At 50.9% G+C, this 27,543-nt stretch overlaps 1 protein-coding gene across 6 annotated transcripts; it reads right to left on the reverse strand.

The window, feature by feature from the left end:
* Positions 1-11,460: 11,460 nt before the first annotated feature.
* Positions 11,461-22,876, reverse strand: FAM110A (family with sequence similarity 110 member A). 6 transcript variants are annotated; one of them, XM_082745857.1, is made up of 2 exons: positions 22,644-22,876; positions 11,461-12,928 (listed from the first exon to the last, which is right to left on the reverse strand). In XM_082745857.1, exon 2 carries the CDS (start codon positions 12,835-12,837, stop codon positions 11,950-11,952), a length of 888 nt encoding a protein of 295 aa, XP_082601983.1. In that variant the 5' UTR covers positions 12,838-12,928; positions 22,644-22,876; the 3' UTR covers positions 11,461-11,949. The 6 variants fall into 6 exon arrangements, with proteins under 6 accessions (XP_082601983.1, XP_082601984.1, XP_082601988.1 ...); XM_082745858.1 differs by having other exon boundaries at positions 11,461-12,925; positions 22,644-22,865; XM_082745862.1 differs by lacking the exon at positions 22,644-22,876 and adding an exon at positions 22,407-22,492.
* Between the last annotated feature and the right edge of the window lie 4,667 nt (positions 22,877-27,543).

Here is a 27,543-nt window from a genome sequence, read left to right on the forward strand (position 1 = left end):
CCATAGAAGGTAGAGTTTGGGGCCTTGAACTTGAACGTTAACGGGGCTCCTGCCAAGAGTTTCACGCACCTTAGCTCACTGACTATCTGGAGGAGGGTATTCTTGCTCCCAGTTTACCAACTGGACACTGCCCTGTGACCGGAGTCCTGCAGCTGGTGAGTAGCAGGGCTGGGATTCTAACCACAGGTCTAAGCCTGTGCTTTGTCCTTCTCACCTGGGGTCTCAGATTTGGACCTGGCTCCTATGCCCTCGGGACCTGTTCTGCTGTGGGGGTGAGAACTCTACTTCCCGGCCACCTGGCTTGGCCCAGCCGGGAGCCTGCCTGAGCTTGCTGCCCTAGGAGCTCTGGGCATTTAGTGGGTGGCCAGAAGCCGGCTCTCTGGGGAGCCAGGGCCCTGACAGAGGAGGTATTGGCAGAGGGGCTCAGACCACAGCCTCCAGGGGAGACGAGAGGCTGGGCCTAGTGGGGCCTCTGCAACTGGGGCAGGTTCTGCCTGATGGTGTCTCCCTGCAAGAACCTGTGTTCGAGTACCAGCCACTCGCTGGGCCTCAGTTTCCCCACTCTAGGATGCTTGTATCAGTCATCTTTTGCTGAGTAAACATTATCACAAATGCAGTGACTGAAAACCACAACCTTACAGTTTCTGTAGATAACAAGTCCAGGCATAGCCTGGGGTCTCCATTCAGGGTCTCTCTGGGCTGCAATCTAGCCGTCAGCTGGGCATTGTTTCTTTGTGGAGGCTCGGAGCGATTCCCGTGGTTGGCCAAGTTCAGGTCCTGGGGGTTGCCATGTGAAGTGTACATTTCCTTGCTGGCTATTGGCTGGGGGGGAAGACTCTCGGCCCCTATCTGAGAGGCCACCTAAGAGTCTGTCTATCACCCTTCATGTCCTCTTTCCCTCCCTCTACATCCAATTCTTGCCCAGTCGGCTCCACTTTCAGAGCAGATCCAGAATCTGAGCATCCACATCCTCTGCCCCTGCTACCCCAGTCCCACTCCTTCACCTCCTGCCAGGACTGCTGCAGTACCCTCCTCACTGGCCTCCCCGCTGCATCCCTGGCTGCAGCCCATTTGCACTGGGCAGCCTGGCGCGGGGGAGGATGTTCAAATTCAAGTCTGATCCTGTCCCACCTCTGCTCAGAAACCACCCATGGATTCTCAGAGCAAAAGCCAACATCCTCACCATGACCTGTAGGCCCTACCCTATTTAGTCCTGTTACACACTGACCCCACCTCCAAGCCCTGACCCCCTCGCTCACTCCATTCCCACCAGCTGGCCTCCATGTTGTTCCTCAAACACAGCAGTGACACCACTCACCTCATTCCTCTGCCACAACAGTCTTGCTGCCCACAGCCATGATGCTTCCTGTGCCCCCTTCCAGTCTCCGCTAAAATATTACCTGCTTGTGGAATCCTGCCCTGACCACACTATTTTATTTATTTTTTTAAGATTTTATTTACTTATTTGACAGAGAGAGAGAAAGAACACACGAGCAGGGGGAGTGGCAGAGGGAGAGGGAGAAGCTGGCTCTCCGCTGAGCAGGGAGCCCAATGTGGGGTTCGATCCCAGGACCGCAAGATCATGACTTGAACCAAAGTCAGACCCTTAACCAACAGAGCCACTCAGGCACCCCTGACCAAGCTATTTAAAAGCACAATCCGGGATGCCTGGGTGGCTCCGTTGGTTAAGGGTCTGACTTCTGCTCAGGTCATGATCTCAAGGTCCTGGGATTGAACCCTGTATCAGGCTCCCTGGTCAGCAGAAAGCTGCTTCTCCCTCTCCCTTTGCCCCTCCTCCTGCTCATATGCTCTCTTTCTCTCTCAAATAAATAAAATCTTTAAAAATTGAAAAAATAAAAATTAAAAGCACAATGCCTGGTTCTAATAAAGTTAAACATACAGTTGCCAGGAGGCCCAGCAGCCCTGCTCCTGGGCATTTATTCAAGGGACATGAAAGTGTACGTGCACACGAGAGCTGTGCAGGGATGTTCCCAGCAGCTTTATTTGGAATAGCCAAAATGTGGAGACAACTCAGATGCCCAGCCATAGGCCGGATGAACAGACAAAACATGGCACATGTGTACCATGGACTACTCAGCAGTAAAAAGAGACAGGCACATAACAAGATGGGTGGATCACAAATGTATCACACAGAGCGGAAGAAGCCAGACGCCATGGATGTGACCTGCACAAAAGATAAATGCAGGGGCGCCTGGGTGGCTCAGTGGTTAAGCCGCTGCCTTCGGCTCAGGTCATGATCTCAGGGTCCTGGGATCGAGTCCCGCGTCGGGCTCTCTGCTCAGCAGGGAGCCTGCTTCCTCCTCTCTCTCTCTCTCTCTGCCTGCCTCTCTGCCTACTTGTCATTTCTCTCTGTCAAATAAATAAATAAATAAAATCTTTAAAAAAAAAAAAAAAAAAAAGATAAATGCAATCCTTCCTAGAGAAGGAAAACTGACCAGCTGTGTCCCAGGTGGGAAGTGGGGTGGGAGTCAGGACTGACTGCAAACGGGCAGGAGGGAACTTTCTGGGATGACAGAAATCTTCTAGAACTTGTCTGTAGTGGTGGATACACAGATGTATACAATCGCCGAAACTCACCAAATCATGTGCCTAAAATGGGTTAACGTTGTTGTATGTCAATTATATACTTCAGGAGAGTCCTCCCACTTCCCTTCCTGGCTACATTATCTCCAGGACATTTCCACTGTGGCATGCATTGCCTGTCTCCCCACTAGAATGTCCACTCCACAGGAGCGGGAACTTTTGTTTTGTTCTCTGCTCTGTCTTCAGTGCCTTGAAGAGCATGTTGTAGGTACTTCATAAATATTGGATGGATGGACGGACGGACGGATGGGTGGATGGGTGCATGGATGGGTTAAGTCCCTGAAGACTCAGAGCTAGTAGATGGGGATGGCTGTTAAAAGTGTCCACACACCCGAAGTTGCCAGACACACACCAGACCAGTAGGGCCTGTGAGACTGTGGGAAGTGTCATCATTCCATCCGGGGCTGCGTCATCACTTGGGCATTTGGACAACGCCATCCCGAGGCTGTGTCATACCCACCACCAACCCTGGAAGGCGGCCCAGCCCGGAACCTGACGCCCATTGGCTGGTGTTTCCTGTGGGTGCTGTGCGTGTGGAAACCAAAATATTACCGTAGAGGGTGGAGCCACAAAACGAAGCTGGGCAAAACCCAGAATGTGGCCTGTGGTTGCTCTAGGGGAGAGGGTAGTGACTGTACCTGCATGTCTCATGTCTGTCTGTCTGTTCCTGATTTCTTGTTTCTGCTTTATTTCCCTAGGTTTAAATTTTCTTTTTTTCCCTTTCTTTTTTTCCTTCCTTCCTTCCTTCCTCCTTCTTTATTCCTTTCTTCCTTTTTTCTTTTCTTCTTTTTCTTTCCTTCCCTTTTTTTTTTTTTTTTTTGCATAGGCAATACATTCACATGGTTCAAAATTCAAAAGTTACAAAAATTAAGAAGTGAGTCTCTCTCCCACCACTGGCTCCAGCCAGCCCGTTCTCCCACAGGCAGGGCTCACAGTGGAACTCCACAGGGAGCTTCTATGCCAGTAGGAGTGTGGGGACATATATTCCAGTTTCCAAAAACAGGAGCACACTGTGCATGCCATTCCACACCTTGCCTGCTCACCAGGCATCCAGCTGTTGCACACCAAGTGCACGCACGGCGTCTTTCCTGTGGCTGCATGGGATGCCACTGGGTGGCTGGGCCCAAGTTGGTTCACCCACTTCTCACTGAGGGCTGTTTTCAATTGTCTGCTATTACAGATAATGGTGAAATAATGAACATTATCTACTCTTTGTATGGGGGCATTTTCACATTCAAATAGTGACTTATCCACATCTAAACAATGAGCAAATAACCTACTCACTGATTTTTGAGATCTGGATTCTCATGAGAACTTGGAAGCGTTGGTCCCCCTGAGCCCACATTCCAGGGGTGTGATCATGGGTTGGACTGGCCCGCTCCATTCATACTTCCCCGCCCCGTTTTGCCAAGAGGGACACCAAGGCTCAGACAGGGAGTGATGCGCCAGCCTGAATAGACCCCACTAGGTCTCAAGGAGCCCTGAGGGGAGAGTGCTGGGTTTTCGCAAACCCCCGACTCACCTCCCTCCCCACCTCTGCCCTCCCTGGCCATGAGACACTGGGCAGAGGGCTTCATATCTCTGAGGCTCCTTTGGAGGAAATGGAGAAAACACCACTTCACCATGGCACTCCGAGGAATGAGCTCCCCAGAACTCTGATCTGTGCCAGGCACACGCTAGGTGCTTGGGGCCTCATGGATGTACCTTGCTTGGTGTGTTTGTGTGATTCTTCCAGTGGTTTATATACCAAAAGCTGGCAACTAACTAAATTGTTTAAACTTGGTCAATGCATAAAATTAGGCCTAATAATGTCCGGGATTAAGGGATTTACCCTAATGACAGACACTGAGGTGACAGGATGGGGGGACCCCAGAGTCCAGTTACGAAGTAGCAAAGGTGGGATTTGAACCCTGGCAGCCTGGCTTTAAGTGCCACTAACAACTGCCGCTACCCTCTATCAGAAACCGGAGACCCAGGGAGCCAGCAGTGAAAGGAGGGGACTGCCCTTGGGCAGTCATGCCATCTCCAGCACACACAAACACACACACACAAACACACATACACACACACACACACACACACACACACACACACACACCCTGGCAGGACAAGACTGGGCCAGACCTGGGTTCTAGTAGTAACTGTCCCACGTGCTAGCCTGTAACCTCCAATGAGCCAACTGTCCTCTCTGAGCCTCGGTGTCCCTGTCAATAAGGCAGCTACTGTGCAGGGTACGACTAGATGCAGACCAAGAGAAAGTTCTGTGAGCTGCGAAGGCTGCAGGCATTTAAGGGGATTAAGGGATTTATCCTGCCAGCGGACTTTGAGGGAGAACAGAGAGGTGGGGAGGGAGGTTGGAGACATCCAACAGGCCCGGTGTGCCCTTAAGAACCTCCCAGGGCTGCCTGGCCCAGCTGTCCAGAAGCTGCAATCCCAGCCCCAGTGCCAGGCTGGCAGGCTCCAGACAGAGCCTCCTGGCTCCAGCTGGATGCCACAGTGAGGGTAGGGGCCAACCAAGAGGCCGGGCTAGGCTATTTTCATCCCCAGGACTCCCATCCTCCCCCACAGGGCCCTGCCGCCTCCACAAAACCTACCTAGAGACCACAGATGCCTCACAGCACAGCTAGGGAAACCAAGGACCAGAAAGGTGAACAATTATCAAGACCAACTGGGGCTTGAATCCAGACCTCCTAATTTCCAGGAGCTAGTTCCTTGCTGTATGCCATTTGCTCACTCCTTTTCACTCATTCTTTTACCCAACAAATACTCCCCAGGGGATGGAGACACAGCCTAGGGTAAAATCAAATCCTGTCTCCTGGAGCTGCATTCTAGTAAGAGACAGAGACCAGAAACAGATCATGTGGCCTCTGTTTACTCTGAGTCAGGGGCTGATATGTATTTTTCTAGCAAGACAAATAAACCAGGATAGGGAACTAGTGACTGCTGGATGCTGATGGTTTAGGTAGGGTCGATGGTGAGTGGTGGGTCAGAGAAGACCTCTCTGAGAAGTTGACATGTGAGCAGAGACCCAAACGAAGTAAGTGATTGAGTCATGTGGGGATCTGGGGTAGGATAGACACTGGCAATGGAAGCAGCAAGTGCAAAAGTCCTGAGGTAAGAATGTGTCTGGTATGTTCCTGGAACATCATGGAGGCAGTGTGGCTATAGAAGAATAGGTAAAGAGGATGTGGGAGGGTAACAGGAATCCAGGTCATGCGGGCCTTGTAGAGCATAATTAGACCTCTGGGTCTCATTTCAGTCACCCTAGTAAGATTGACCCACTCATTGTTCAAAGGCTCCAATAACCCTGCGCAGTTGACAAGCTCCAGCTCCAGCTCCACCCACCTTCACTCTGCTTCTAGAATCTACTCTCACCACAGGGCCTTTGCACAAACTAATCCTTCAACCTGAAATCCTTTTCCATTCCCGTCCCCTCTTCTGTTTAACTCCTACCTATCCTTCATATCTCAGCTCAAATAGCTCGCTCAGGTTTCCAGACCTCCCTGGCCAGGTCAGTAATCTCTTCCTTCCAGGGCCTAATTTCAGTGATCATAAAATTATTGGGATGGTCAATTAACATGTGTCCGCAACCAGGACTAAACATTCCAAAGGCAGGTGTTCTGGTTCATTTTGTTCGCTACAGTGTCTCCAGGGTGTGCCTCGTGCTAACAACTACATGTTGCATTAATGAACAAATGAATAGCACAGGCACTTTACAATAAAGACTGTCTCCTCTCATCCCATTCTCTCCAGTTTGTGAGGCTCAGAGAGGTCAGGCAGCTTGACCAAGGACAGATAGCAAGTAAGTGACAGCACCAGGAAATCCCAGTTTCTCTGATTGCCAAACTATGCACATATAGGCTGTGCTAAATTGAAAACTAGGGGCGCCTGGGTGGCTCAGTGGGTTAAAGCCTCTGCCTTCAACTCGGGTCATGATCCCAGGGTCCTGGGATCGAGCCCTGCATCGGGCTCTCTGCTCAGCAGGGAGCCTGCTTCGTCCTCTCTCTCTGCCTGCTTCTCTGCCTACTTGTGGTCTCCATCTGTCAAATAAATAAATAAAATATTTTTAAAATAAATAAATAAATAAATTGGAAACCAGCACAATCATTCCCCTATGCTTGTCCTCAGGCCCTTTTGCCATGTGACTAAGAGATGGAGTCTATTTCTTGACCCCTTGAATCTGACTCAGCCACGTCACATGGCCAATGGAACATTAGTAATTACAATGCAAGCAGAGTCTTTCAAAAGCTCATATGCATTGGAGCTTGTCTTCTCCTGCCCAGTGTGGAACTCCAAGATTACTGTGTGAATCAGCCCAAGCTAACTTCATGGAGGTGAACCTCTTAGAGGTGGCTGGAGGCACCCCTCAAACAGACTGCCAAAGGCCAGACATGTGGGTGACATCCTCCAAGACCAGCCGACTACAACCACATGAGCCGGCCTCGGTAAGGCCAGAAGAACTGCCCAGCTGAGCCCAGGCCAAATTACCAGCTGATACAATCATGGACTAATAAATTACTGTCTTAGGCCACTAGGTTTAGGGTTGTTTGTTATGTAGCAAAAACTAACTGATACACATAACCAGTGAACATACACTGTGTAAACAACACCTACACACATATATACACAAATGGCCTCCTGTGGAAAATGTCAGCACCCACATAGACACAGCCCTTATAGGTCCCATGCAGACACTCCCAGCCATCACCCAACCCCACACACACTTCTATTCAGACCACTGTTCAAGCTCACATGTCAGTATAAATACGCTCTGGGATTAGGTAGGTCAACAATACCCAAGTGCTATGTTGCTGGTGCTGCCCAGCCCAGGGCAGGGGATGGAGAAGGACTCAGCAGGCTTTAGTTGAACAAATGGATTAATAGGGTGCCTGGGTGGCTCAGTGGGTTAAGTCTCTGTCTTGGACTCAGGTCATGATCTCAGGGTCCTGCGATCGAGCCCTGCATCGGGCTCTCTGCTCAGCAAGGACCCCGCTTCCCCCTCTCTCTCTGCCTGCCTCTTTGCCTACTTGTGATCTCTCTCTCTGTCAAATAAATAAATAAATACTCTTTAAAAAAAGATTCTCTTAAAAAAAATGGATGAATAAGGTGAAGGGCACAAAATGAGCCATAGATTGGCACAGTGAGCAGATGGTGCTGAGACATTCCCATGGATAAATGGAAAGGCCTGGCAGTGGCGGTCACACTTCAGTTTTTATCCCAGTTAGAGACCCATAGGCAGGGACTTATATTAGAGTTTGTGCTTGTGCTTGATACTCTATTTTGAAAATTGGTCCAATTTGTTTTTTAAGTGGTGGGGGGTATTAAAGAGCACTTGAAGGGTTTCAGGAAGGAAGGCAGTATGCTCACCACTATACCACCAACACTGCACAGGGTTTCAGGAAGGAAGTTGGAACCAATACCTTACCTTCTGTGTGTAACTATGGGGACACTGAGAATGTCAGAGAATTAAGGGTGGGTTGGTTAGAAGGAAACCATAGGAATGAAAAGCAAGGCAAGTAGTAACTCCAGGAAAAACCAAGAGTTTCACAAGAAAGGAAATGTAACCATCGTATGAGATTTGGCGTGGCAGGAAGTAATATTTGTATAGTTACAAAATAATAACACTAAATATGCACTTAATGGAAAATTGTGATAAACACCGATTAAAAGGATAGGAGGTGAAAAAAGCTAACTCTTCTTTGATAATAATAATTATAAAAAGAAACATTTTTGACCACTTTAAGAGTAATTATTTTGGTGTAGTTTACATGTTAAATCCTCATAACAACCCAATAACTTAAATATTCTTATTTAGAAATATGGAAAGAAGTACCAGAATAGTTAAAAGAGTTGGATATGGCTGTTTTGGGGGTCAGGACAAAGAAATATTTTATGAGCACTATTGAATTTATACAGATTCATGGATATAGCTATGAGCTAGAGACAGGAATTGACAGAGAAGGGACATGAGGGAATTTCCCATGGTTATGGTGTTGCTCTATATCCTGACTGGGGTTTGGGAACAGTGTCCATTTGTCTGAAGTCAAATGGTACCTTTAAGATTTGTGCATTTCACAGGATGTCAATTTTATACATACACAGGGGAACTGTAAACAAATACTGAGCTCTAACGATATGCATGCCAAAGTGCCTTTAAGGGAAAGCATATTGATGTTTGCAACTTACTTTGAAAAGCTTGAAAAAAATAGGCTGTCTTAATGGATGGATAGACGGGTAGATGCCCGATAGTGCACATCTAACAAAATACGGAGAACTGTGCATCCTGTAGGTGGGTATTTAAGTGTTTCCTATATCATTCTTTCAACTTTTCTTTGATATTTTTCTTAATAAAGTATTGGGGGAAATAGATGAATGCATTACCTGAAAAACAGTATCCTTTTTTAAACCTGAATGAGGTGTTCTGTCTTGGACCCGGGAAGACCCACACAGCTCTAAGCCCATGTGCAGGTCTATCTGGTGGAGCAGCTGTCACCATGACCTTATCTATGTCTACCCCTACCCTGGGATCTAGAGTCAGGGCCCTATAGACTAATTCCTCAGTCCCTCCCTGCTCCCCCTGGACAGAGGGTGTCAGGCAGGATGGGTGTCTCCTCTTCCTGGTCCCCTTGAATATCTCTTTAGCAGGACCAGAACCATTTCACCAGGGAAAGGAACAAGACCCTCTAGCTACGTCCCATCCTCTGCCAAAAGGGTACACTGAGGCCTGGCGGGTGGGGACAGGTGCCTTTCCCAGGGGCCCATCACACCTTCTCGACAGGAATGAGCAGCCAGATTGCTGGGCTCCCAAGCCCACGTGTATATAATTAGCTGCTGGGAAATAGATCTGGGAGCAGATCTCATCTCTGCCTAATTAGGGGCTGGGCAGCTGGGGCCAGTCTGGCCTGGGGCGCTGCTATGGAAGCCAGGCAGCCCCAGGGGAGGGGGCAGCAGCTGCTGGCCCTCGCTGTTCACCACCCCTCACACTCTGCAGGCAGAACAATAGAGGGGCTGTTTCCGCAGATCCCCGAGGCGGCAGAAACCCCCAGCTACAGATTCCCACAGGGAAGGCTGATGGACTCCAGAATTCTAGCAGAAGGGAAGCCCTCCTGGAACCAGGGACCAGGAAACACCTTCTCCACTTCCAAGAATACCTTCCTGCTCTCTTCCCAGCAGACCCTCCCAATGCCCTTCTTGACTCCCCCGGGGCCCAGCTCCTGGGAACAGGTCTGGTCTTAGGGCAGATGTCACTTCTCCACATTATGTGACCACGTGTTTGCTGATCGTCTGCCCATTCCCCTCCATCAGACATAGCAGTAACTATGTCTGTCTTACTGCTGGGCACCCAACAGATGCTCAATAAAGTGACTGCGGGAAAGGCTGCCAGGACCCAGGACAGGGAAGAGAGGAGAGTCAGGGAGGCAGAGTGCCCCTGACTGTGGGGTGTGACCCCAGGCTGGAGTGCAGACCCTCTCTGTGACTGCCACTACCCTTCCTGTTCTCAGACAGACCCTGTAAAAGTCACCTTGAAGACTCAGTGACAGGTTGAGTGTGAAAGGTCTGCACCTAGGACTCAACCTCCTCCAGGAATGAGGGGTCTCCCGGCCCATCCCCACCAGTCCTGTGATCTCAAACCAAGAAACCCCTTGGGTTTCTGGGGTGCTGGCAGCTCATGTGAAGGGGCAATGCTTACTTAGCACAGAATTCTGGCCAGGTTGCCAGAAGGAGCTGGTCCTTGACACCGCAAAGGACGTCTCCTCTGCAGAGCCCAGATTATCCCTCCTGACCCCATCACTCCTTTAACTTGGGGACCAGGAGGCTCAACTCTTGTGTTGTCAGACCTGCTGGATGCCTGTGGGCAGATGATAGCCCTCCCTGTGCCTCAGTCTCTCCATCTATATCACAAGGGGGTGGATTCCATTCTCATGAGCTTGCACACCACTGTGCTAACCCAGTTTCCCCTTCTTTCCCTGAACCCCCGAGGTCCAACCCAATCCCCTGGGGGCCTGACTACACTATCAGACAGACAGACAGACAAACAGCTGGGCTGACCTGGATGTTTGTCAACAGCCCAAAGGAAATCTCCTCTTTATGCTTAAAATAAAACTTACATCAAACCTGTCACCAGGGCCCCCATTAGAGCTTCCTGTTTCTGAGTGCTGCAGCCAACACAGCCTGCGGGAGAGGAAGCACCACCCAGCCCTTCCCCACTCCCACCTCGGGGGTGGGCAGAGGCCACCCAGGCTTTCACTCTTTGTGTGCCCGGCCTTAGCCCGAGCTGTACTACCAGCCAAGGGTGGCATCTCCCAGCATGGAGCCAGCCTGGAGGGAAACAGGGAGAAACTGAGACCTCAAAGCCCAGTGCCAGCCATCCTTCCCCTTCCTCCAGCCCCTGAGGCCCAGAGAGGGAGACTGGCTTATCCCAGCTCACCCAGGGTTGGAGGCAAGACCACCTGTTTTGTGTTGTCGACCCCCTGCTTCCAACCCCAGTCTACAGCCTGTGGCACCTCCAGATCAGGGTCTGTGCTCTCCGAGCTTCCCGGGCAGCAATGGGAAGGACCCATGCAGCCATCAGCTTTTCCCCTCAGGTCCCCTTCCTGACACAGACCTCAGTCCTGGCTCTATCTGGATTCACTCTGTAGCCAGAGTCAGTTTCCTCCCCTATGAAGGAGGCCCTCAGGCCACCCAGAGGGGTTATGAGAATCCCCTTTCACGTCTCAAGTCTCAGGCTGGGCCAGCCACTGACCTCATGCCCCTCCCCCACCCCCAAATCCCAGGATGAACAATTATGGAATTCTAATCCAAGACGTCTCCCTCCCCTTCCCCTTGTGAACACAGAAGAGTCTGATGGCCCAGGCCTTGAAAAACAAGCATTTGTGTTTATTAACCAAAGGGAGGAAGTCAGAACAGTACAGACTCCTACCAGTCCCTCCTGTAGTCTACCCACCTAGGCCAGGCAGCCAAGGCCCTGCCCCCACCCTGAGCAAGTTCCCAGGGAACCAGGGCCCGCTGGGAAAGGAAGAGGAAGTCAGCAAAGGTTGGGGGCCAAGGAAGAAGGAAACAGAACCGCTGGGTGGACAGTGCCCCTCACTCTCAGTGGAGAAGGCTAAGTGCCCCAAATCCAAACTCAGAAGAAGAACCAGGCAGGACTTGTGTCAAAACCCCTACAAGTGAGGAGTAGGGGGTAGCCCACGGTCAACAGGCAACCCTCTCCAGGGTCAGTCCTTGACAGACAGATAGGGCCCAGCCTCTGGTCTGTCCCAAGACAGGGAATGGATGCAGAAGAGGTCGAGAGCCCAGCTGCCTCTCCTGGATGTGTCCTGTGCAATTGCGGAGTCCAGTGGAGGCCTAGCCCTCTGCGGCGGGGGCACCACGTGCCTGCCGCAACCCGTACAACCACTTGATCACTCGCGCGTTGCGCTCTACCACCGACACGCCATAGGGGACGCGCTCCCGGGACCGCTCCTCAACAGTGGCAGAGCTACGGCGGGAGCAGTCCCCCTCTGAGCTGCCAGGCCCGGCACTGGGCCCGGCCAGGGAGACGATGTCTGAGCTGGTCCTCGCCAGGTGAGCCACGCCCAATCCCCGTGCCTCCTCCGGGTCCAGGCCGCAGAAGTTAAAGAATCGCTCCAGGTCAGCTGCTGCTCTGGAGAAGCGCTCACTCAAATCGGACTTGGAGCGCTGCAAACCTGGGGGCCGGGCTGGGCTGGAGGCGGGGGCAGCGCCTGGCGAAGGGCAGGGCCGGGCAGGGGAGGTGGGGAGAGGACGGACATCCACTCGGCGGACAGCAGCCGTACTGGGTGGCGGGCGTGGAGGGTTGACTGGGGGCGCCTGATGGGCTCCTTCTGTCCGTCCAGGAGTACGGCTGGCCTCGGCAGGGGACGCAGGGCTATCACACAAGTCGATGAGGCTGCTAAGGATGTCCAGGTCCAGCTGGGGCCGACGGCCAGGGCCAGGCAGTACTCGGCGGCTAGGTGTGAGCACTGTGCGGCGAGTCCCAGGGCTGAAGAGGGGCTGCTTGGACAGCAGGGGCTGCACAGGTTCCTGGCGGGTGTTGGCCACGTGCAGGCTCTTGACGTACTTGGCCTTGTCAGCCTCCAGGCGCTCCACAGCACTAGGTTTCCGGGCTCCACCATCTGCTGGCCTCCGGAGCAGGTAGCCAGGCACTTTGGTACGCAGGCGGAAAGGTAGGGCAGATGTGTCCCGGGATCCCGGAGTCAGTGTATCCACAGGCATGGCTGTTACATACCCCAAAGGCTTTGGTCTGAGGAGACCGGAGAAATGCGGAGACAGATCCAGAAAGTAGGTAGCTGGATGCTGGCAACTGCTACAAGGGAGGAAAGAAAGAAGCTGAGCTCGCTCAGACAAAAGCTCAGCCAAGACTGAAAGGGGCTGAAGACGCCTTCCCTATTAAAAGCTAATAGCCACGCCCCTCGTTCACAGGGAGCCAATCAGCAGACAGAAAACCACCACTGAGGGGCCTGTGACTCCACCCACACCCCGCCTCCTTCCCAGTGGACTAGGCCCAGCTGAGGCATAGAGAAAATGAGAAGTACCAAAGAAGAAAGACGTGAGCAGCCTGGGCAGAAAAGACAGGGCAAGGCACGCTTTAAAGGAAGGAAAGTGGGCTCCAGGCCGTATACTGGGCACCAGCCAGCTTAACCTCAATGGGTCCCCTTAACAGCTCTATTTTGCAGATAGGGAACTCAACCAACTTGATTAAGCTAACCCCCAAATCTGGTGGCTCTGGCCCCTTGCTTCCAAGCAGGGAGTGCTGATGCACCTGGTGACCCAGAGAAAGGGCTCCAACCCACACTCTGCCTAAACTGCCCCCAGGGAACCTGGTACCACCTCCCACCCTTACCTACCCAGCCAGGAAGCTGCCTGGTGCTATTCACCCGTCTAGACATGCCAAGCCCCAGGCACAGCAGTAGAGCTGGTGGAGGAGGAGTATAGAAAATCTCCACCCCCTACCCAAGCGAAGTCCAGACACTCATCAGCTTCCAGGATGGGACTTCGGTGCCAGCCCCACAGTGATCCAAGGATGCCTGTCAGCTAGAAATGTCAGCCAGGACCTGAGCTATGCTGTTCCAAGAGAAGCCAGAAAAGCCCACAATCACACAACCCTGCTTGAGAGCATCCAGCAGACCCTGGATCTGCCAGCAGCCAGAGGATGGCACCCAGAGGCAAGGGGGCCCACACTGATGTGCTCATGCTCAAGTGTCCACATGATCAACTAAGCATCAAGGCCTGGGGCCCCAAGCATCAGACCAGCCCTGGTTCTTTTTCCAAGAAAGGGCTGGAGCCACAGTGTCCCCTCACCAACTCTTCCAGAGATGGGCGAGAAGAAAACCCATAAACCAAGTCCTGAAACTTCTCACCTGTAAAATGAAAGAGGAGGACTTTTCCTAGGTAATCGCCCAAAGGACATGTCATCTACACCTGTGTTGTCTAATTCAACGGCTACTAGCCACATATGGCTATTCACCTTAGCTTTAAATACAATAAAACCTTACACTTCCAGTTCCTCCATCACACTAGCCACATCTCAAGTGCTCAACGGCCACTATACTGGTCAATAGAGCAGACTACAGAGAAGAGATTTCCATCCATAGCAGAAACCTGTACTAGACAGCCCCATGTGGTCACCCAGAATGACAGAAGAGTCTGGACTGGAGTGGGAAGGCAGGGATCCCTCCTGTGTGCTAGCCATTCGACACCATCCTCTCCTGGAATCCTCCAACAGCCTGTGAGAAGGGTCACTGTCATCTCATTTTACAGCTGGGAGAAACTGAGACTAGAGAAGCAACAATCCTAGGTCCCAGGGCTGATAAATAAGACACAAACTCCTATGAAGCCTAATGCACTCATCTATGACATTCATGTCACTTTACTCTTTGTTCTTCCCATTCCCCTAAAGTATTGGCTCCAAGAAGGCAGGGGATTTGTCTGTTTTGCTCACTGAATCTGTTTTGGGACATTGCTTTTGACACATAACAGGTATTCGATAAATTGTTACTGAATTGGAGTGTCCATGGGGACGAAACATGAATGGGAAGACCTTGGATAAACCACAGAGGGACACATCCAACTCACTGCAGGTATATGGGTCCAAGGTGGTAGTATGGAAATCCAGATGTGCACGAACACTCCAGATTCTTAAATCTCAGCAAATCCAATAATAATTTTTAAAACAAGCGCAGAGCATGGAGCAAACATGTCTGCAAACAGATCTCCCCACACAGATCTAGTCCCCAGTTTGAGACCTCTGCAGGGGCAGCAATGTCCAGTTACTAGAACCCTGGGGGCTATTGGCCCAGAGCCAGAGCTGCTCCCAAAGTAGGAGGGATGAAGTGGGAAGGCAAGGCTGCCCCACTCCAGCAACCCCCCAGGAGACCTCAGGAGGGAAGGGTCTAACAGGAAAGACAGCCTTGCTGAGCCCTGTCGAGGTAACTAGACTCTGCCCCACCCCCGTGGCCGCCGCCTACCAAACCAGTCCAACCCGTTGGCGGTGGCAATTCCCTCCCGGGCACCATCCGGGGAAACAGAAGGAAGGAGGTCAGATGGGCAGGGCCAGGGCAGAAACCTTGCGCCCTGGAACCGACCTGCTGGAGCCCCTGCGGCCGGACATACGCAAAGAGCCAAACCCGGCTAGGGGGCCGCTGGCCAGCTCGCCCACCTGCCCGCAGTGTGCCCTGCTCCAGCAACTGTGCCTCTTACACACTCGGGTGCCTTATCTGGAATATGGTTAAAAATAGATCTGAGCCTCCAGGTCTCCAGAGGATGGAGAGATAAAACAGGTCGAGGACCTTCCCAGCACCTGGCAAAAAGGCTGCGCTCCAAGAACTGAGCTCTTGGTTTTTCTGAAGACTCCGACGACTTAACAGCCAGATTGCCCTCTCCGCCCACCTCCCCCTCAACTCCAGCCCAGCAGGGGTCTCTAAGCATGCTCAGCCTGTCGGAGCCGGAGCCACAGACAAAGGAGGCACGTGATAGAGGCAAATCCTAAACTGATCTGCTCAGCCCCATTTCAAAGGTGGGCAAACAGAGGTGTGGTGGCTCCCGCGAGCTAAAGCCGGGGTCCCAGTCCCCAATCCCCTCGATCTCTCTGAGGCCTCCTCTCATCGCCAACGCCCCACCCACGTATTTCAAACGCTACCCACAAAGGGCCTCAGAGCGCCAACCGTGAGCCCTTCTTTGTCACCGTACCCCCTTCCCACCTGCTTCCCTGGAGTCAGCCTGAGGGGTTGAGAGAGCTCAGATCCTCGGTCTGGCTTCTGCCCTGCCCCACTTCGGGGCAAGCTTGGAGACTCCCAGAGGCGGGGGAGGCCACGAGCCCGCCGGCGCGCTGTGTGACCCTGACCGCTCGCCACACCTCTCTGAGCCCGGGTCGTCCTGGCTCTTAAACCAGAGGGCTGACAGCAGGATTCCTGCGGTCTCGCCCAGGCGGGAAGGTGAGACCCTGCCCTGCCCCCCGCCTCCCCGAGAAGGGAGGGGTGGCCGGACAGCCCCCGCGACCCTGGCCCGCCGCAATCCGCCCGCACATACCTGGCTGCGCGCGCGCGGCTACCGAGCGCTCCTCCGGCCCGGCCCACCTGGCGCTCAGGTAACACGCGTTTGCGCAACTTCCGGCGGCCGGTCCCCAGCAGGTGAACCCGCCGGCCCAGGTATCACCCGGAGGGGAAGAAAGAAAGCCAGGCAGGGGCGGGAACCTGAGCGCGGGCGCCCGGGCAAAGGGCTCAGCTCGTCGCAGAGACCCAGTTCTACCGCCAGGAAGCTCTCCCGCGAGCCGGGGCCGCGCCCCACAACAGCCACACTGGCCGCAGCCGCACCTCTGGCACCGGCAAGGGCACCCATCTTGGAGATGGGCAAAACTGGGGCCCCCTCCCCCACAGCCTCAGTGCCCGCGATAATGTTGACTGTGCCAGGCACGAGAAAGTGTGGTTCCTGGTATTAATTAACCCATTTTAATCATCTCAACAACCCCTGTGAGGTGAACTCTATTATTATCCGCATTTGACTAATGGAATACTGAGGCTGGGACAGGCTGAGCCAGTTGGCCCAAAGTCACCCTGAGGAGTCTGACCCGGGCACTTTCCCTCTAGACCAAGCCTTCGTGCCACCCCTTTCTACCTGTGTGTCCCTGAGCAGGTTGCTTGGACCCCTCTGGTTCTCCATTGTGCCAAGTGAGGGGAGTCTCACCCTCCAGGCCAGGTCAGTGGGAGTTCTTACCGTCTGAGAGGGCAGACAGAAACTCTGCAAGCTGTGAACATTAGTAACAACGGCGAGAGGAATAAGAATAACCAGAATTTTGCAGTTCCAGGCACTGTACTTCTGTAAGTCTCTGGACATCCACCCACTCCCCCAACCACCACCACCTGCACAGGGAGGAACTCTTTAATCCCCATTTTACAGATAAGAAGACTGCAATACTCAAGAAGGAATCCTTGGGAGGGCCAAGACTGTCTCCTCTGCCAAAGGAAGCCCTATTATGTCACTTCAGGTGGCACACTTGATTGGGCCAGTTTGCATGGGGCTCCTGAGGCCCAGAGAAGGCAGAGCCCACCAGCCTCGGGCCGGAGCCCTGGGGAAGCCAAAGAGGGCCCAGTTCCATGTCTGTGCCAGTGGGGGCTGCACCCGGATTGGGGTGGAGGGCTGTGAGGGGACGGGAAGTGACTCAGAGAACAACTCTCCTCCCCCTGGGGGTGAGTCAGCTCTGAGGCCTCCTCCAGGCCCAAGAGAGGCGAGCCTCAAGACCATCATTCCCCACAATGCCCTGCTGGGTCCCTGCCTCGCCCTCTACTGAGGCAACAAAGGGAAAGGGATGAAATGGGGGCGGGGGGAGGGCTCAGTTAGGCAATAATAGTAGTAACAGCAAAGAAACAATAACATGTTCCTAATAGGGAAGAGATTTTCTGCTTTCTCTGTACCTGGCACTGTTCTAAGCTCTTTATATACATTGACTCTTCAAATCCCCACACTCACCCTGAGGTACTCCTGCTACACTCATTTTACAGCTGAGAAAACTGAGACACAGACAGGTGTGGCCACTTGCCAGAGGTCACATAGCTGGTAAATGGCAGAGCCAGGATCTGAACCCAGGAGCAGGTTTGGGGGAGTGGAGGGAAGTGGAGGAGACAGAAGCTTCAGTGTTGGACTTGAACCACTCACCAAAAGATGCTATTGCCTCCCTCACTGGGCCCCAGAGGGAGAAGCCACCTTAGGAAGCATTCCTGGCTGTGGCCTGGGGTCTCCGATTCCTCAACTGTAAAATGGGGGCAAGATGGCAATATTTTTTCCCACAGAAATTAGATCTTTTATGGTTCTACATCACCTTAGAATAAAACCCAAACTCTCCACTTGGTCGTCAGGCCTTCCAGGATCCAGTCCCCGCCCTCTACTTCCCCTCATCTCCAGGCTTTACTGCTTCAGCCACATAGCCCTCCCTGCTGTTCCTGAACACGCCAAGGTCTTTCCTGCCTCAGGGCCTTTGTACTATCTGTTCTCTGCTTAGAACCTCTTAGCTCACCTCCTTCAGGTCTCACCTCCTCAGAGAGTCCTCCCTGACTACCCTGAGACTCCTGCCAACTCTCTCACCTGGTTGTTTCCTTCCACACATTCATTCTACCCTGTCATTTTAGGTCTTCACTTATCAGTTGCTCGTTTCCTATTTCTGTATTTTCATCCTCTAGGGACCAAGAACACAGGTGTGTGCTGGGCATGCTGCTGATTAAGTGGCAGGCCTGGAACCCAGGCCACTTCAAAGACCAAGGCCCTTTAGCACCAAACCTCTTGCCAACCCCCCGTCCCATCAAAGGTGTTCCCCCATCTCTCTCCATATTCCCCTCCAGTCTCAAGTTACCCCCATTCAAGCTAGGCCCTGGCCACTTCTAGATGAGCTGTATTCTTTCTTTGGAGACATCACATCCAAACCTTTGCATACACGGTATCTGCTCCTACAATGTCCTTTCCCAACTCCAGCCCCAAGGCTGCCTCTGAAGCATGGACTCTGGGACCAGCCCATCAGGATTCAAATCCCAGCTCCATCTCTGATTAGCTACAAGACCTTGGGCAAGACAGTCAAGTTTCCAAGGCCTTAGTTTCCCCAACCATAAAACGGGACTGGTAACAGTGCCTGTCTCCCAGCCTGGGCATGACAAACACCACCAAACTAGGACTCTGCGGTGCCCAGCTCCTGGGTGAGAACTTCACCACCCAGAATGTTGACTCAGTTCTCTCAGAGCTTATAAATCTATGCACACAAGACCACTTCAACAGACGTTTCTTTAAACAAAGTGTACAAATGGTCAATAGGCACGTGGAAAGATGCTTCTCATGATACATCATTAGGGACATGTAAATCCAAACCACAGGGAGATAACATGTCACGTCCATCCAGATGACCAATACCACAGCAAGCAAGCAAGCAGAAAACTAAACAAAACAAAACAAAAAAACCCACAGCCACAGAAAATACCAAGTGTTGGTGAGGATATGAAGAAATTGGAAATTGGAAATTGTGAAATTGGAAATTGGAAACTGGAAATTGTCCCCTGTTTGTGGGACTATAAGATGGCGTGGCCATGGTAGAAACAGCATGGCGGGTAGAAAAAACTTAAAAAGAATTACCATAGGACCCAGCAATCTTACTCCTGGGTATAGACACCAAAGAACTGAAACCAAGGGCTTGAACAGATGGGGTAACCCCAATGTTCATAGGAGGAGTCTTCACAATAACCCAAAGGTAGAGGCAACCAAGTGTCCATGGACAGATATGCAGATGAACATACGCTGAAATATTATTTAGCCTTTATAAGCAAGGAGCTTCTGATACCTGCTACAACGTGGGTGAACCTCAAAAACATTATACTAAGTGAAATAAGTCAGGCCCAGAAGGACAAATATTGAGGGAAAAAAAGGGGGGGCAAATATGGTATGATTTCACTTCCTTGAAGTACAGAGAGTGGTCAAATCCATAGAGGCAGAAAGTAGACAGGTGCTTTCCAGGTATTGGGGGGAAGAGAAAATGGGGAGCTGGTGTTTAATGGGTACAGAGTTTCCATTTAGGAACATGAAGAAGTTCTGGAGGTAGATGGTGGTAAGATCTGGGCACGGCATAAACTTCCTTCATACCACTGAACTGTACCTTACACATGGTTAAAATGCTCAGTTTTATGTTCTATATATTTTTCCATTAAAAAAAAAAAAAAAAAAAGGAAAAAGAGAGTCCACAGACTGGAGCCCGAACTCCCGGATCCACATTCCTGCTCTGACCTGGTCCAAGTTACTAAAGCTTTCTTGCATTCAGTTTCCCTTCGTAAGATGTGAAAAAAAAGCAGCAGTAACTACCTGACATCATAGAATGGAGGGAATTAAGTGCATGCATGCTTAGAAAGGACTTGGCACACAGTAAGTGCCCAGGGGGTGTTAGTGATTATTTTTCACTGAGGGGGCGAGAGGCGTGGTTTCAATGTTTAGAATTTTCATGACATTCTGCAATCCCCCAACCCAACCCCTTCCTTCCACCTGCTGCTTCTTTCTGTTCAGCAGAGGCCAGGCCATGACTTAGGTGGAGACAGGCAGGCCCTCACCTGCCCTGGAGGAGGATCAGGAAGGCTCCAGACAACAGGGAGGGTCCAGCCAATAGGGCAGGCCAGCTCGATTTCAGCCCAGCTGTCCGGGTCCAAGACACCCAGCGGGGCATCCTCCAGGCCCACGCCAGGCCCCGTGCTATTTCTGGAGTCTCCCCAGACACTCATGCCCCGGCCTGCCTGCAGTCAACCTTGCCCAGGGCTGATCTCCTGTCGGCTGACGGACAGTCCAACTCCACCAACTCGTTTATCTGTGCCTCGGTTTGTACCTGAAGTTGCAAAATGAGGACAAAAAGACTTGCAGTGGAGACACAGAGAAACCACATGCAACACCGCAGGGAAGGGCCCAGCTCACAAGGATGGGGAAGGTGGAAATTGGGGCAGACTCATGGGCAAATCCACTTCCTGCCCTGGACTGCCCTCTGCCCAGGCCTGAGCTCACCATCTTATCTTGGCCCCGGAGATGTGAAGAAACTTGCCCAAAGTCACACGGCAAGTCAAGGACAGATCACAGAGAGAACAGCGGTCTTATGATTAAATATATAATCTGTAATGATTTTTGTAATATATATAATATATCATATATATAATTTATACATTTATATATTATATATATATATGATTTTTTTTAACAAGGTGCTATATGCCCATGACTCAAAATTAAAAAACTATAAAGAGAATGAAGTAAAAATAAACTCCTTCCCACTTCAGTCCCTAGCCACGCAGTTCCCCACCCTGCAGGCACCACTGGAACCAGACAATCGCATGTCCTTCCGGGGAGATTTTTGGTAGATAAAGCAATAATGGGCATATATTCTTTCTATTTTTTTACACATACGGCAACATGCTGTGTGTACTGTTTTCACTGTATGTTCAACCATACATGTTTTAATAATGTTAATATATTACTAATTCTAATATCTATTATTAACATACTTAATCATATAGGTTGTTCCCTAATATATGTGGGGGCACATTAGCCCATAAAGAGCCGTCAGCCCTCGCTGGTGACCACCCAGTGTGCGTCCAGACACCCCCATGACAAACCACCCTGGGGCGTCACTGCATTTTGTGTTGCCAAGAAGTGGGTCGGTAGGGCTGGGTATGTGCTTGTGATTATGAGAGAGACGTTGTACTGTGTTCTACAGAGGCCATGCGAGTTGATCTCCACCAGCAGAAAACACAGCAAATAGTCAAGAACTGTTAATTGCCCGGGTGACTCGGTCGGTTGAGTGACAGAGTCTTGGTTCCTGCTCAGGTCATGATCTCAGGGTCCTGGGATCTGAGCCCCCTTCCTGGGGGTTGGGCTCCCCTCTCCTTCTGCCCCCCTCCCTGCTCATACATTCTCTATCTCTGTTTCTCTCTCTCTCTAAAATAAATCTTTAAAAAAAAAAAAACTAATAACTGTTAGCTTTAGTTATCTTGATTAGAGGATTTAGAACCCTTCAATTTTGCCCTGGAGGCAAGGGCCTCACCTGAATCCCTCCTGCTATCACATTCCGGTGGAGGAAGATAATCAACTCCCTAATAAGTGAAATACATAGCACATCGTCCGATGGGTAAATGCCACTGAGAGAAATAAAAGTGACAAAGGGGATGGCAGGGCATAGGAAGTCAATAAATATTTGTTGAAAGAATAAATGAAACTTATTTTCTTTCTGAGTTCTCAGAGCACCCCCAGGAGGCAGGGCCTAGTCTAGGTCAGATGCTCCAGGCGGAGGGGTCGCTGCCCCTTCCTCAACTCCAAAGTCTCTGGGGACTAGTCGCTTCAGGTTGAATGGCTGCCTCTACCCATTCCCCCACCCTGGGGCGGATTCCCAGAATCTAAAGAATTCTAGATCAGAAGACTCTAACAGCGGCCCCAGGGCCAGAGCACCTGCTGCCCACCTAGCATCTAGCCCAGAAATGTCAGTACAGCGGGAAACCCCCCCAACCCCGCTCCCCCACCCAGAACGCCCTCTGAGAGAGACAGCACTGAGATTCAGGACCCCGTGGGCAGAAGGACCCCCAAAACGAGTCCTGAGTCCAACCTCTGGCATTCTGGAGAAGAGAAGCCCGCTAACCAGAAGGGGCATTCAGGCGACGGTGAGGGAGCGGAGCCGGAGAGAAATGATCCTGCCAGGGCTCTGGGGCTTAGCAGCCTTGTGGCTAAGCGGCTGACAAGCTGACCACCAGTTGCTCATCTGGGTCTCTCAAGACAAATAACAGACCTACCCAGACAAGAGACTTCGAAGTGGAGCAGAAAGACCTGAACTGGATTCTCCAGCCGACCTCGCTGGGCTAGAACACTTCACTCTCTGCCCCTCAGCGTTCTCCTCCGTAAAATGGGATACCGCCGCCTCCCCGCACGTACGACGCGGAGAGGACGCCTACAAAAGGTGCACGGTGAACGAAGCCCCTCCACCACCACCCCCGACCTGGGCTCGGGCGCCAGACCACCCGCCCCCTCACCTGGAGCGGTAGCTAGGCAAGTCCTGGCTCCTCCCGTGCGGGTCTCGGAGAGGGTGACAGCTCGGACCCGGGCTGGGAATGGCCGCGCCCAAAGCGGCTCGGCGGGGCTGGGGACCCGCAAAGGCCTCTTCGGAGCTGCTGTGAGCACCCGAAATGAACCCGGGCACCAGACTATCCCAAGGCCCCCACCAGAGCGGAGGTCCCGGGGGCACAGAGGAAGGGGAAGTGAGCTTGCCGCTTCCCCCCCCTCCGGCGCCGGAATGGTTTGCCCCGGACATCCTCATTGGTTCGTCGCTTCCGTTCGAACGCCGCGCCGCCCGGGTTGCCAGGCAACCGCTAAGCTTTGGCCCCGGAATTGAGCGCCCCGCCTCGGCAGCCCAGCTCAGCCCCCCAAGCCACCGCCTTTCCTCTCCTCTCCGCCCCAACCCAGCTCAGCTCTGCTGGCCTGTTCTTCCCGCGCCTCTGCAGCTCAGGAGCCTAGTTTTTTCCCTTGACTAGGACTTTCTCCTGGTCCCCCAACAAGATAAAACACCATTTAGGGTCCCCAGCTAGTCTCCAGTTCGCCTTTGCAGGCTCGCTGTGTGAGCTCGGGCTAGCCTTCTTCTCTCTCTGTTCTCCTAACTGCACAGTCAGAAATTGAAAAATGTGCATATCCAACAATCCTGAACTTTACTAAGGAAATGACTGAAGATATGAGCAAAGATTAATATTCACCCTAGAAAAATAATGGAAATTATTCCAATGCTCAGCAAAAGAAGATTGGTTAGCTCAATCCATCCTAAGGAAGATCTAAATTTATTGAGCTTTTTACATGCCAGGTAGCTTCGCATGACATAACCCTTGTCAGTGCTCGTGGCATAACCCTTTGAGATAGGTACCTTTAATTATCCCCACTTCCTGATGAGGAATGTTATGCAGTCATTAAAAATGATGTAGTTAAAGATATTTAAAGTATAAGGAAAATGCAAAGAACGCTTTTTAAAAGTATGTTTCATAGCATACTATGTATTAAATACGTAATTGTAACATCACATGTATTTGTGTAAAACTATAATAGCAGTTCATTTCTTTTTTTGTGCTTTTGTGGATTTTCCAATTTCCAACACTTAAATATGTCAAGAAAAAAAAAGTTTTAAAAAGGATTGGAATAAGTAAGTACCCTTCGAGATGAGGACATTTCTTAACTGTGAGTCACTGCTTGGGTCTAGGGCATTGTTGAATTTGGAGCCAACCTCTGTTTTCTCATCCAGATGGTGACTTTCATTCTTTGATTGGATTGTCAACGATGGAGCACTTACTATATACATACTTTGGGCTGCTGGGGGAGAGGGACTAATAAGATACCAGTAGCTAACAATGACTGCACTTTTTGGCATGGGCACTAATCAGATCAGAGTAGATACCATCATAAACAGGGAGTCTGACTATATCCATGAGAGGCAGCTAAATATCAGATGTGGCACTAACTGTACCTTCTGCTAGACCGACTGCTCAAAGCTTTACACGTATTTTCTCACTTGACTTCATTACTATGTGTGTGTGAGGGGGTTTCTATTATTATTCTCATTTTATAAATGAAAACACTAAGTTTTGTTTGGATCCAACAGGAGCCCAAGCTGTTCTGTTAGGTTGCCATATACAACACCCGTTGGCAGCAGCCGTCACAAAAGGCAAGGAGGATCCCGTGATCGTAAAAGACAGAGAAAACTGAGCAGGGGCAGATGAAGCTTACCCAATTTAGGGAGATTTGTTTAAGAAAAGAACTACAAAATCACAAATATAAAATTAGGTTAAAAGGTGATTATTTGTTTAGAAAGATAAAAGAAACCTCAACAAATGGCAAATGCCACAAATGTTGCAAAGCCCAGAAAAATAACATTATTTCTGTGAGTTACGCAATTGGCATACCTACATAATGCTTTTCACAAACAAGCTTCTGCTGGCTCACTGTATACATTTCATACCTCTCCTCAACTACATACTGGTAATATTGGGCACCGTAAAACCATTCATATTTATATATTGAGATATGACCTCTGACCCTGCACTTTCATGTCAACCATGACATGTCAGTGGTGGCAGATGTCACAACACACGTCAGTGTGCTAGATAGGGGTATTCCTGGAAATCATCACCAGCTGGTAATAACTTTTCACAAAAGTGACTGGAAACAACATAAATAAAACCACTAAACCCACACACTCAATGTCAAGTTCCCCTTAGCCAAATCCCCAAAATGCTCACACTCACTCCAACATTATCTGAGACAAGGGGAAGTCAGAATGAAAGGAGATGATGGTTTTAACAGAATGAGGTTTAAATACCTCACTTTGGCAAGTTTTACTAAAGCACATGACCCTGCAAGCACATTGCTAGGGAGCCTGCCAGACCTTGGCTTCCCTGTCATTAAAATGGGAATGACGACAATGGGGTCATGGTTGGATTCTTCTCTGAGATATACAACTTTAATCAGGGGTTGGGAGATCTCTGAGATGCTTGGATAAAGGTCCTGCTGACCCTTGCATCTTCAAAACTTGCTTCTGCCCTACATGCCCTGAAGCTTAAAACAAATAGGATAACACAAAAATCCTGAGCCTTATTCCCTTAGGCAGGCAAGGCCAGACAGAGGGCAGAGGGAACTTCCCCAAGGCTCCAGATTATGCCACCTGAAGAGACATTATTTGGATACACTCAGATTCTAGAACTCTTCGCATCTTCACACGCTACCAACCTATTGGCCATGCTTCCTGTTGCCAAGGATTTGTTAAGCCCCTGGTACCAGCTCAGGGTGATTAAAATCATCCCAGCCCTTCTCCTCTCCCGCCATGTGGGAGTGGGGAGGGAGAGCCCTCAAGAGTAAGCAGATGGACAAACTGTCATTAGTGTGCCCAGATAAAAGGGAGCTAGACGATCCTTATGGTCTCGTCCTGACCCGGCAGGTGAGCAGCAATAACATCGTGCCCCATCTACAGGCCTGCAGCTGCTTCAGCGCCACCGTCAACACCCTGACCTTGGCAGTGTTTTCTCTCCTCAACTCGAAACTGAGATGAAATCAGCCTCAGATACCAGCTCTCTATCTTCTGCACCCCCCCACCTCATGGCTGTTTTTTGTTTTGGCAGCTGGAATGTGGCCCTCTGGAGGCCTTGAGGTGGTGTGAGGGACAGGCACTAGGGGGAACGGGAGACCAAGGATAATTCCTGGGTCTGAATTTTCCGGTCCCAGGGGAGGCAGCCTGTCAAGCCTTCAGGAGAGGCCTTGTGAGCCGTTCTGAGACAGAACTGTAAAGCCAAGCCCCTCCTCCTCGGTTCTCATCCAATGAAACTCTAAGAGAGATGAGACGAAAATGATTATTGCGGTCTGAAGCCACCGAGTTTTGTGATGATTTGTTACCCAGCAGTAGAGTAGGGACTTTTGCAAATCCCCATGTCCAGGTTGCAACTACATCTGAGCCCCTGGGAGAGGGGCATGGGCATCGGGTTTCCACGCCAAGGTTGAAACTCCGTGGGGGAGCTCCCATGGCCCTCCCGTTGGGGAGGCGGCTCTCCTCTGGGCTCCCCTGGGCCAAACTGGCTGGCAGCATGTCCCCTGACCTCACAGTCTGCAGACCTCTTATCAGGTAAGTAGATGTGGTGATGGCACCCAGCTGACCTCCTGGGCAATCCCACAGTGTGCCACCTGGGAAGGGGCCTGGGGAGCATAAATACAGGGCTCGTGAGGTGCAGCTATTATCACAGAGCTGCTGCTTGGGCTTGGCATGCCTCTGCTTCTCATTTTCTGAGCCTCGGCTTTCTGTCTGGACAATTAGGAGACAGCAGCTGCCGCTTTGGCGAGAGGACTGGGCAAGTTGCACTCACCCCTGCAGACCTCCTCCCTTCACCTCCTCTTGGTTGGTTTCAGGATGTATTTACTCATTCAACAAATATTTTCTGAGTCCCTGCTCTGTGCCGATTACTAGGAAGAGAGATGGCAGCCTGGGAGTCACATTCTGGTGAGGGAGACAGAACAATAGAGGAGTAACTGAACCAACAAATGAGACATGTTATAAACAAAAATAAAGTGGAGTTAGGTGATGGCCATGATGGAAAAGGAACTGTTTTATAATCAGGGAGGCCCTCTGATGTGAGGTCTAAAGTGTAAAAAAGAGGCAGCGAGGCCTCGGTGGCTCAGTTGGTTAAGCAGCGGACTCCTGATTTCATTTTAGGTCATGATCACAGGATGGTGAGATGTGTTGGATTCCTACTGGGCACGGAGCCTGCTTAAGATTCTCTCTCTCCCTCTTCCTCCACCCCCCTTGAAGAGTGAAGGGGAAAACAAAGAGATAGCTGTGTGGAAATCGAGAGACACACTGAGAGGGGAAACATGTGCAAGGGTCCTGGGGCAAGAATGAGTTCGTTATATATGAACTAAAATGCCAGTGACTGAAATGGAGGGACAGGGTAAGACTGATGTGAAATTGATCTAGACCACAGGGAGGCATTTAGAATGTAAAGGTAATAACAGAAAACATTTTAAAAGGTAACATTAACACAAATAGTGCCCATAAATGTCATGTTTATAAGTGAAAGCTAATTAAGATTCCACTTGTAGAAAAATTGGTTTCATTTTCTATCAACAATAGTCAGATTCTAAGGTGTGTACCAGATCACCTTTAAGTTCGATGTTAGGATACATGATGCAAAATGGGAACTAATTTCCTTTGCTTCCAAGGAAGATGCTTTATGTGTTTTGCAGTAAACTATAATTTATAGTGAATAGTCAAACATCAAAAATGTCAGTGAGCATTATTGGGCAATATTCAAATAATATTTGAATCTCCTAGCAAGGGAGAGCATTATACAGAATCATGTGCCAAAATTGCAAATTAAAGGACTTATTTGGGGGGTGCCTGGGTGGCTCAGT

Source organism: Mustela nivalis (genome assembly GCF_964662115.1).
Source record: "Mustela nivalis genome assembly, chromosome: 8".
NCBI lineage: Eukaryota > Metazoa > Chordata > Mammalia > Carnivora > Mustelidae > Mustela > Mustela nivalis.